Source organism: Neomonachus schauinslandi, chromosome 7, assembly GCF_002201575.2.
Source record: "Neomonachus schauinslandi chromosome 7, ASM220157v2, whole genome shotgun sequence".
Classification (NCBI taxonomy): domain Eukaryota; kingdom Metazoa; phylum Chordata; class Mammalia; order Carnivora; family Phocidae; genus Neomonachus; species Neomonachus schauinslandi.
The window spans coordinates 60,678,563-60,690,958 of NC_058409.1; the positions used below are offsets into that span (position 1 = coordinate 60,678,563).

Here is a 12,396-nt window from a genome sequence, read left to right on the forward strand (position 1 = left end):
CTGTATTGTTGTGACAGCTAAACAAAGATTTCCTAGCCTTTGGGGTGAGTATGTTCAAAGTAGAGCCATGTTATATTGAAATAGAGTAAAGGGTTTTACTAAGTTTCCAATGTATCTTATTTTAGTAATACATAACTGAAATGAATAGAAAATATTATGGAATTGGTTTCTAAACTGAAGTGCACAGGCGTTCTTTATCAACCAAACAGTCACCGCTAGGGTGTCCGAGTAGAAGAGCCATTAGCGCTGTGGAGAGGCGTGATCTCACACGCCGCGGCCTCCCCGCTGAGCTGCCTCTGCCCACATCTCCTCCCACAGACTCAGCTTTCCGAGTGTGAGAGCCATGTGTTGAGTGTCAGGGCAATACAGGCTGGCCATAAAAAGCCACTTGAAAATACTGACTTTTGTTCCTAGGCCCTGAAGCAGCAGAAAAGTTCTTCCTCACTTATTTTCAGGAAAAGAAACAACAATAAAGAGGAAAGCCTATCTCTAAAAGTAGAAAGATAGACATTCTTTTAACAGTGACTTTCAAGTAGTTGAAGCTCTAAAATCAGTTTTTCATTAAGTGACTATGATTAAGAACTGAAATCAGATTGGTGTTGGGGGGCAGGGTTAGGGAGGTTTAATTAGGGAAGGAGTGGAATGATCCAACTGGACTACCTTGCTCAGTTGGATTTTCTTGTGCTTGATAAAACTGGCAAGAGAGAACTTTTAAACAACACTTTTTTTTTTCTCCCTGAGGGTAAAACTTAAACCAAAGGCTGTCTGTAGACACAAAGAATTCATCCTGATGTGTTTTAAATTATTTATTTAAATGAGGAATTCACATGAACGCATGAAATGACAAGATACTTAGTTTCAAATACAGTAACCACCTACTAAAAATCTATATAAAATCTGAGAAAAGCTTGAAAGTTTAGGTCCAGTTTTTTCTAATTCATCTGAATCGATAGAACTTGGAAATATATAACTTCCAAATATCATGGTTCAAATTTTGAGTTTTTTCCAAACCAAAGTGTAATCTAAACTAATCCAAATCTAATCTAAGGGTTAGAGTCTTGTTTATTTCTTCCCTAAAGCCTATTATATTTAAAATGCATTCAGCATCTAAAAGATTTAGAAGGCTTAGTCATAACATAAAAATCTTTCTTAAATCACACACAGTGCCAACAGCTTCCCCAAGTTTCTTAATTCATTTTTCAAGGATTCTTTTAATGTATATATTTTAAAGAATTTTAAAAATATTCTCAAAATGACTTGACTGCTACTCACTTTTCCCACACAGTTGAGCGGTGGCTAAATACTTAGGGTGAAGTGTGTGAGTTGTGACCTCAGCAAGAGTTCCGAAAGCGATTTCAGAGATGTACCGCTGGTTGGTTAAGTAGAGGAATTTAGAAATTTAATCATATTTCTCTTGCTTGCTTTTTACCAAATGTAGAAGGGCTTTTTAAAGCCACTTCTTAGTGAATGAACAATACCAAACCTCACTTTGCTCTAATTCTCTTTTCCTTCTACCGTCACTGAATAGAATATTAACAATGGCTGATGACAAGCATAATTAGAATCTATTCATGTCAAGTAGATTTGAAAAACAAGGAAATTAGTACATTTGTGAAATGAAATTTTCCTGTGTATTTTCCTGTGATGATTAAACTAAATTGTGCACTTTTGATTTTTCTTTGACCTCAGAGTTAAGCAAGTTCTGTGATAGTTAGAGACTTAGGACTTTGAAAAATCACCCATACATCCCCAAATTTAAGCCAGTCAAAGCCACTCAAGACTCATGATAATCTCTCACGTTACGTTGTTAATGATCTCCAAGACAGGGAGATAGAACATGTTTCCTAGAAAACCCATTCTCATATCCTTTTACCATTTGGTCAGATAGTTTTTCTAATTATCTAAATTCATTGCATTGGACTTTAAGCCCATTTTTCCTTTTTAAGTTGGAGACCAAACTCTAAATAACAGCCATTTCTATTATTGAACACAGTTGTTCAGTTGTCTCTCAGCATCTTCCTCAACTGACCTAATTTTCTTGCTTTGAAATTTTAATTTCTAAGTGTCTGGTCATCTATGGGATCTAGCTTTGAACCCTCATTTTTTTCTATCCCTCTGTTTGATTAAGCTAGGAACTAGCATTGTGGCTTAGAGAAGGCTCAATAAGTTCCCACCACTTCATGTGCTACACTTCTTACATATTTGTTCACTTTTAAAGTCGGCCTGCCCTTCTAACCTATGGTGTGTTTATGATCCTTTTTGTCCCCTCAACTATAATCTGACTGTAGGCACCAAAACTAATACTTCCCTAAATGGCATTTTAAATATGTTTTCTGTTTTTTGAATTTCAATCTGTTAGCATTCAATCACTCGTAAAACTTTTTAAAAAGAGTTTGAATTCTAATGCCATTGTTCCAGCCTTTATTCTATTTACCGATGAAGTCCAAATCAACTTATTGAATATCTACTCTATTTGTGAATTCTCATGTTTACAGTTATTTATGTGGAAAACATTTTAATGTAGAAGAACTAATTTGAAATTAGTCACTTTCATATAATGTAGGCAGTATGGGTGTGCATTAAATCTACTATCATGCTGCTAAATAGGATCTTTATATCTTATTGGGAAAATCTGCCTCGTGTCTTATAACAGAAGCACAGAGAAGAGAGTCCATAGGACATAAAATACCATAAGTACAGTGATGCAAAACATCTGTGTGGCAGACAGCTGCAAAGGTTGGAATGGGGCTTTTGTGGGAAAAGAGATATGCTGATTTCTGTTGGCTTCCTTAATAATGAAGCTAAAGGGACACTGGTAGATTTCCAATTCAGAAATTTCTCCATGTGAATTCTTCTGGAAGGACACTTCGGGAATAACTTGGAGTTGCATTTTCACCTTTGTAATAGCCACCATTAATATAGTAACATTTATTCTTAAGATATCTCTTTGGAGATATTTGTGGTTTTTAAAATTATTTCCTCTTTTTGGAATGGTTGAAACAATGATCACATATTCTGAGTTATGATGGAAATCAGCTGTTAAGTTGACGAAAAAGCCCCCCAGCCCCAAAGGAAGTCTGAGGTTTTCCATTCCAAATAGTAGAATTAATTAACTTAATTATAAGCAGACTTTTAAACAGAACTCTGAAATTATCGAAAACCCTTGTTTTTGAAAACAAAGTCACATACATCCTGGCTTTGTAAGGGAGAGTCTCTTAGACATAGTGCTGTCACTTTACTATGCTCCAGGACTAGACGAAGGCAACACCAGTGGTACAGTAATAATCGGCATTGATGTACAATTTAGTTTTTAAAATCTGAATCCTTTATTTTTATAACACTATAAAAGTATTTTCATAGCATTGTAAGAAGTTGCTAGCCCAGAACTTGGGTTGGAACATGGGACAACCTGATCCACAGGACTTCTGTTTGGCCCTAATGCCATATCATCTCCTTTTAAGTTAATTTCGTCAGCCACAGAAATACTCAGAGGAAAAAAGCAAAATTAGCTATTTGGCTGTTCTTAACAATAATATGATTATTTTTTCTCTAATATGCAGTGTGTAAGTGACTATGTTATGTTTCCATGGGAACTTTCTCTGTATGTACATTTTACTATTTCCCCAAAGAAAGCTGTTAGAAGACGAACATGATATTTGGCCATGAAATGAGGTAATAGTTATGGAATTTCAGAGGATAGAGAATTGAATTAAAAGAGAGATCATCAACCACGCTTTGGCTCCTTAAGTTCATGTCAGTCAAAATAGACCAAATCTTCTTCCAGGAAGTGAATATAGAAAAGGATTTCCTTATGAGGAGAAAAAAAATTATTTAATGTTTTTGAAAAATCCAATTATTCTTTGTTTAGTTTTGTTCCAGCATAAAATAGTAATAGGTAAATAGTGACAGACTTTGGAGAATATTTAAATGTTACCATAATGTAAATGGCCACCAAGTTTTCATTCTAAAATTAGTGAATCTGGGCTTCAGAATGGTCTGGGAATGACCACAGCTAATAACAGCTCATCCCAGACAAAAATAAAGAACCTGTTACAACTCAAGTCTGATTTACAACAAAATCGCATCATTTTATCCTCAAAGTATTTTGATAGGCTTTAGTTTTTAGAGCAGTTATAGGTTTTAGAGCAGTTAGATTTCCTGTGTACCCCTGCCCCCTCTCATGCACAGCCTCCCGCATTATCAGCATTGCCCACCAAAGCGGTACATTTGTTACAACTGATGAGCACACATGGACATACCATGATCAAAATTCATAGTACATAAAGGTTCATCCTTTGTGCTGTACATTCTGTGGGTTTGGACAGATACGTAACGACATATATTTATGATTCTTGTATCATACACAGCAGTTGCACTGCCCTAATATCATTAAGTTTTGACAGAATAGATGGAGTTCAAAGATAGCCAGTTTAGTTTTCCAAGGACTCCTGTTTTGGGATTATTGAGAGTTAGACAGAGATATTACAGATACTACAGATGTGACAACTCTCATCAGGGAGAACAGGCATTCCCCGTACAGCTAGTTTTAAGTCATACTGGATGTGGCGAGAGAATGACTACAGGTTTCCTTAGAACAGTTCCTTCTGAGTTTAGTGGTGACTAGTTGTTGGTTTTTGAAAATCCGATTTTTTCGTAAGAAACAAAATCTTTGCATGCTAGGTTGCTGCATTTTCCCTATGTTGAAAGGGAATCTTGTCTATAACATTGTCACTTTTATACTCAATTTAAATTTCTTTTAAAAGGAGAGGCCATTCTCTGTAAATCTGGAGGCATTATAATGTAGCATTTTATGATGACATGTTCCTTTTTATTGCCTGAGCCCATTCTTTCTGATGCTCAGAGTTGTTTCCAGTGATTTGTAATTACAGACCTAAAATATATCATGTGGGTACTTTACTCATGTTTTACTTTTGCGTTTCATGCTAAAGTAAGCCTGGAACCAAGACCCTTATAAGAGTTACAAACATAGTGTGTAGAGCAGAGCTAAACGTAGAACTATCACAAATGCCAAGCAGCCTCTGCCAGAAATGTCTTACTGTTTATTAGAAACCCAAGGCTACACTACAGAGTTGAAATGAAGGTGAAGACAAATGTCCCAACACCTGGACTCAAGTGAAGGGTGGTATTAAAAAGTTTAATATCCTGTTTTTATGAAACCCTCCGCATTATGGACAATGTAATAGTTCATATGTAACTCAGGTACATTTGATGTGGCTTTTTTGTTGTTTTGCAATCTGAGGCACTCCCTCTCCCCTGAGACACAGCACAGCTTGAGAAGGAGGGAGAAAGCTAGAGGCAGGGGACAGAAGAAGCCTTCAGAATAGTATTACCACGTTTTTCTACTAGGCCCTAAGTTGCTGCTGTCGTTTCTGATACGTAAGCTGTCTATTGTTTCCAAACTCTGAGTTTATATGGTTTTGGACTTCTCCTTGTCTTAAAACTACAAAATATTCATTTTCCTTAAGCGAAAGCAGTCATTCATCCTTATGGGTGAAAGCAGTGATAAACCTTACAATGTAAAACAAGTGATGAGTTTGTGACTATGAAATGTTCGATTGTCTGCCCTTGAGTTAATATAATTACAGTTTCTAGATACCTTCATCACAAAACACTTCTGGGTAACCCCAAAATACACAGCAGCACTTCACAATACTGGACGTACAACTTTTTATTAGTGACTTGTCTAATCAACTCTTTGAAATTATTTTTCTAGCTAAACAGAATATATCAGAGGCTACAACCATCGAACTGAATATCCTTGCAGAAACTGCATCATCCAGGCTTTCTGAAGAACTACAAATGGTACCCAACAGAACCACACCAATCATCCCTCTAATCACCGAATTACCTATCATTACAACAAAGTCCCCTCCTGTGGGAAATATAGTCAATTTTGAGCAGAAAACCACAGTTCAGGGTCAAGCTATCACACACAGATTAGCCACTGACTCATCCACACCTGCTGGGAGTACCATGAAGCCTTGGGAGATGGACTACTACTCACCTGCTTTAGAACCACTTGGAAGGCCAGACATACCTGAAATTCAGAAAGAAGTACCTCAAAGTACAACTGTCATCTCCCATCATGCTACTGATTCATGGGATGGTGTCAGGGAAGACCTACAAACCCAAGAATCGGTTACACAGATTGAACAAATAGAAGTGGGTCCCTTGGTAACATCTATGGAAATCTCAAAGCACATTCCTTCCAAGGAATTGTCCGTAACAGAAACACCATTTGTGTCTATGACAATGACCCTGGAATCCAAAACTGAAAAGAAAACAGTAAGCACTATTTCTGAATCTCTGACCACAAGCCGCTATGGATTCACCTTGGGAGAAGATGGCAGTGAAGACAGAACATTTACAGTTAGATCTGCTCAGAGCACCTTGGTCTTTAGCCAAATACCTGAAGTCGTTACAGTGTCAAAGACTTCAGAAGACACTGCCTCCACTCTGCTCGAGGACAGGGAGCCAGTCTCAGCATCTACAATTCTTTCACCTGTAACTATGCCTGACAGTGATGGATCATCCACAGACAACTGGGAAGAGAAACAAACTAATGGAAGAATAACTGAAGATTTTTTTGGCCAATATATGTCCACCACATCTTTCCCGTCACAGCATCATACAGAAGTAGAATTGTTTCCTTATTCTGGTGATAAAAGATTAGTCGAGGGAATGCCCACAGTTATTTATCCCTCTCCACAAACAGAAATGGCAGAAGGAAGAGAGAGAACAGAAACACTAAGTCCAGAGATGAGAACAGATACTTATATTGATGATGAGATACAGGAAAAGATCACCAAAGATCCATTTATAGGAAAAATAGAGGAGGAAGGCTTCTCTGGAATGAAGTTCTCTACAGCTTCCTCAGAGGAAATTCATCTTACAGAGTCTTCAGTGGAAATGACCAAATCTTTCGATTCCCCAACACTGACAACAACAAAACTAAGTGTAGTGCCAACAGAGGCAAGAGATGTGGAGGAAGACTCTATGACAACAGCGGCTGAATTAGAAACAGACAGCTATCCAGATACTACAAAGTATGATGAGGGTATTACAACAGTGCATTTGAGCCACAGCACTTTAACTGTGGAGGTGGTCACTGTATCAAAATGGTCCTGGGATGAAGATAATACAACAGCGAAGCCTTTAGGGTCCACAGAAGATGCAGGCCCTCCAAAATTACCCCCTGCCTTACTCACCACTACAGAAGTGAGTGGGAAGGATAAAGAAATCCCAAGTTTCACTGAAGATGAAGGAGATGAATTTACTCTTATCCCAGATAGTACTCAAAAGCCACTAGAAAAGTTTACTGAGGAAGACACAACAGACCATGGGAAATTCACAGTTGGATTTCAGCCAACTACATTAATTGGTATTGCAGAAAGGCCGACTTTGAGAGAGTCTACAACTGAGGAAAGAGTTCCACCTATCACAAGCGTGGAAGGCCAAGTTGTTTATGCAACCACAGAAGGAAGTGCTTTGGATGAAGGAGAAGATATGGATGTCTCTAAGCCGGTATCCACTGTCCCCCAATATGCAGGCACTTCAGACGTGGAAGGATTGGCATTTGTTAATTATAGTAGCACCCAAGAACCTCCTGCTTATGTAGACAGCTCCCATACTGTTCCTCTTTCTGTAATTCCCAAGACAGAATTGGGAGTATTGATACCTTCTGTTCCACCAGAAGGTGAAGTTCTAGGTGGACCCTCTCAAGACATACACGTCATTAATCAGACTCGCCTCGAAGCAACGATTTCCCCTGAAACTGTAAGAACAACAACAGAAATTACACGGGGACCAGGTCAGGAAGAACTCCCTTGGAAAGAATCAACCGCAGAGAAACCAGTTCCTACTCTCAGTTCTACAGCTGCCACGGCTGAGGAGGCAGCAACACCTGTGGGTAAACAAGAACGTGACGGGCCACCATATACAGTCTCTGAAGACAAGTTGGTGACAGCTTCTGAGAGAGTCCCAGTTGTCGAAACAACTCGAATTGGAAAAATTGAGCACAGTATGCCTTATCCACCTGGTGCTGTCACGGAGCACAGAACAAAAACAGATGAAGTGGTCACACCAAGCATGGGGCCAGCAGTGTCTTTGAGTCCAGAGCCTGAAGAGAAGTATGAGACACAAAGTGCTAGTCCAGGGGTATTTGTATCACCTTTCAGCACCCATGTTACCCAGCTCATAGAGGAAACCACTCCTGAGAAAAGAGAGAAAACATCCCTAGATTATACTGATGTAGGCTCAGGATTATTCGAAAAGCCCACAGCGACAGAACTCCCAGAATTTTCAACAGTTAAAGCCACAGTGCCAAGTGATATCACTGCTGCCTTCAGTTCAGTAGAAAGACTCCACACAACCTCAGCATCCAAGCCATCCTCAGTACCCACTGAGAAACCACCTCTCATTGACAGGGAGCCTGGAGAAGACACAACGCGTGACATGGTAATCATCGGAGAGTCAACATCTCGCGTTCCTCCCACTCCCCTGGAGGATGTTCTGGGGAAGGAGACAGAAACTGATATTGACAGAGAGTATTTCACAATTTCAAGTACTCCCTCCCCTACACAGCCAGCAAGACTGCCCACTGTGGAAGGCAAAGAGGCTGGCAGACCTCAGGCAATTGCCACTCCAGAACCCCCAGCAGGGACAAAATTCCACCCTGACATTAATGTTTTTATTATTGAGGTCAGAGAAAACAAGACAGGTAAGTCTTTGCTTTCTAGACATGTCAGTCAAGGCAATCAGCATTTTATCTTGAAAATTACTTTTGGAAAAAAAAAAAAATCAACGTACCAAATGCTGCCATTAGAAGATAACTGGAGTGTGAAAAAAATTCTGTATTTTAGCTTCATGTATTTGTACAAGAATTGGAAGAATATGTTATTTGGAAGAATGTTAGATACAGTTGCATTTTAAAAGTCCTAAGAAGCCCTGCTTTGTCATCTAATATAACCAATCATCACTGTTACATCGCTTCAGAACATGCAGAACAAAATGTTTTAATTTCAGTGTCTTTCCATGCATTACTACTCAAGTGTAGTACTAGACTGTGTTAACATTCCATTGGTCTTTAACTATTAACCTTCAGTACTTACATTGTGGACAGCTAAAACTGTATTGCACATGTCCAGGGCTGGTAGAAGGACGTCTAAAGGTTTGCTTTGGTTTTTTTCTCTCCCAGGATTTTATAGGTTGTACAGCTTGTGGGGTGGGTACCAGGTCTGTAGTTGAAATGTTATTTTAATGCCAGTTCAGCATACTGTTAAGCTGTTGTCCTTGGGTATTTTAATGAGGCTTTACATATTTAGAGCAAATACAACCTAGCTCAGTTCTAGAAAATGCTGTAATTCATTGTGTCACATATAATTTTGGATATGGGTATGTCAGCATTACCTCTGTTCCCTAAAAACCAGGCTGTTAATGTTATTTATTTTATGATTTAATTGTTTCATCTCTAGGAATTCTTATGATGCCTTCTATTCTGCTCAAATATTTTCTTTTTCTCTCCAGCAAAATTCTTAAAAACTGTTTCTTTACGTTGAATAATACTTGCAGTTTTCATTATGCTCGATAATGTTCCTTCCTAAAGGACAGACCAACCATCTTTTGACTTTGGTAAGCTGAATTGAGAACATATAGTGAATACTGTTTAATAGATCAATTCAGGTTTGTATCTTTTTAATTTAGAAGTTGAGATCACTGATTTTAGTGAAGTTGCTGTATTCTTGTTTGAATATGTGAATTGAAAGAATAAATAGTTATTTTTTCCTTGACTGGGGTCCGAGGGGTTGGGCTAGAAGATTTTTTTTTTAGCATATTTTCTCTCTTACTGTTGAGATACTTCTCTCGGGGTGTCATTTTCTTAAGAGTGATGCCATCCTCATTAGAGTGCTCAGGAGTGCACCTGTTGGAAACAAACAGGCAGCTCCATTGTCAGGTCAGCTGGCTTCCAGTACTGTAGGGGGAAACTTCACACTTCTAGTATCCAGAATGTTCTCAGTTTAAAAGCTCTTGCGGAGCAGTAAATAGAAGGAAATACATTTCCAGAGTATTGCAGTTAATCTCCACTTTTCTAGTACAGCTGAAAGAGCCCAGGATTGGACATTACTGTCCTGCTAATGATGCCGTTTCTTGGAAACTGTATCATGTCTCCTCTCTCTTACATTCCTTTTCCACCTCTTGAAACTGGGGTCAGAGAGAGATGAGTTGCCAAGTAGTGGAAATGAGGAATGCTGTTAGTAGGGCTGGAAAAGTGACAAGACGGTATTACTATGAAAAAGAAAAAACAGAAGTGAAAAGAAATTTCTACTAGCACTTAATTTGAGAATTTAAAAAAAATGCTTGAGTGACTGACTATGCAGAGGTTTTTCCCAATTTAGATGACTCTCAAGTTAATGTGGATATTAAGGTGAATCAAATAGTATAGAAAACAGTAAAAACTATTCTGCATTTAAAAATTCTTCTAAATGGGAAACTGTGTGATAAGGTGTAGGTAATCAAATTACAAAATAGAAAATGTTCAACATGATCTCCCTGGAAGCATTGACAGTCATCAGGAAAAAAAAAATCTAAGTTTGTAAATGGTGCCTCGAAATGGAGGGTCTGAGTAACCTGACCCAGAAACCATTTATACAAATGTGCGTGTTTAAATTGGAGTTGTTAACTTAGTTCAGCTGGGTTTGGGAGATGTACCTAGGTCTGTCCTCTTCCTTCTTCCACTTTTAAAACACGGGATCATGATTTGCTTGTCTAGTTTTTCTTCAGCGTTGATAAGAGTAGGTCAGAAAACTCTATGGAAAGGGAATTGTTGGGTTTCTCCATCAGGACGCGATTCCAGTGTGTGTGTGGTGGGGCGGGGCAGGGTATAGCCTGTGTCTATCTAGTTCCCTCCCTCCGTCTCTCTGTCTCTCTCTTTCATCTATCATTTTTGTATACTTTATATATGTCTTTCTTAAGACTAAAAGCATTGTTTATTGTCTTGAGAAGACAATGAGGTTTATTCAGATCCAACTGCTTACTTTTATTAATTTTACTTGTTTTCTATGAGAAATTTAATTTTTCAAGCATCTTGAACTTTGGCAAGGGAAAACGTTAAAGCAGATGTTAAATTAATGGGTTCTAAGGCAGGTGTACGTTAATAAGGAAAATACATATGTGCCTTTATGTATCAAGGTACATTTTTCCAGATTGGAAAATCCTTGGTTCATGTATGAACTTGTATAAATCTATTCACAAACATAGAACTGACCTCTACATGTACTGTTATATCCAAGTAAGCAAAAATGCCACCCATGCTACACTAAACCAAAGCATTCATAATTTTTTGCTGTGCTCAGCAAGTCATATAAATCTTGATTTTTTTTTAACTACTATGAAACAAAACATGCTACTCAAGACACGTTTATGTTATATTTGCTGAAATGGATCTTAATAGCAACTTAAGGTGCTATTGCTGGAGGGCAACTGTAGTTAGCAGTTAAAAAAAATCTGAAGGAACTTCTCAGCTCATAAAAGTTTTATGAGCTGAAAAATGCTATGGGGTGTGTTTAACAGTGGTTCAGGGGATACTGAAAACATGACTCCTGTCTACTTCAGGAGTAATTTGCACACCTGCATTTTGAAAAATTATTGAAAGATTTTCTTTGTGAACACATAGAAGTCTACAGGATTTAGTAGTATGGGAAGAGTTTCTTCAATTCTATACTTTTTTTTTTTAAAAGAACACTCCTCTAAATCATCGAAAATGTCACAAGTTGGTGTGACAAAACTGTGAATGTTTCAAAAACTGGTGTGCTGTTATCTTTAAACCAAAGAATTATTTAGAAATGTACAGATATTAAATTCACACATTATTACGTAAATGCTCATAGTTATAACCTTAAAATAGATGGTTTATTAGTTTTTTTTTTTTAATGAGTTCATATGTACTCCATACTACTTGTCAGGCCAGCCTGATATTATTTGTTTCATCAAGCATTCTTTTTTGCTAGTTTTATAATTTATACCTTAAGTGTAAGGCAAGTGTAAAGCCAATATTAAACTAAAATGATACAGATATTAAGATATGGATAAAATTATTAATGTGATGGTATTAGAGATTAATGAGATGGTGAGAAAGATAATTTTGGCCTCTATCTTAGAATTCATTTTGCTCAGTTTCTGTATTGAAATTTATGGCACCTTATTGTTTTCATCATTGAGAAATAACTCTCATATGATTAACTCCTCCTGCATTTTTGTTTGTAGTTTGGAGAAATGTACACAAAGCTAAAGGTGTTGAGGAGAGGATGAAGAATAAGGGACACTGGCTCTGAGAATAGGAGATAGACACCTGGGCAAATGGCAATATTTATCTCATTG

The 12,396-nt window shown here is 37.7% G+C and overlaps 1 protein-coding gene across 1 annotated transcript in view; it reads left to right on the forward strand.

Annotated features, from left to right (window-relative positions):
* VCAN (versican) overlaps nt 1-12,396 on the forward strand; it is a 104,136-nt gene that overhangs the window by 33,083 nt on the left and 58,657 nt on the right. Inside the window, 1 exon segment of the mRNA XM_021699572.1 lies at nt 5,735-8,740. Within this exon segment, the coding sequence (XP_021555247.1) occupies nt 5,735-8,740 (3,006 nt within the window).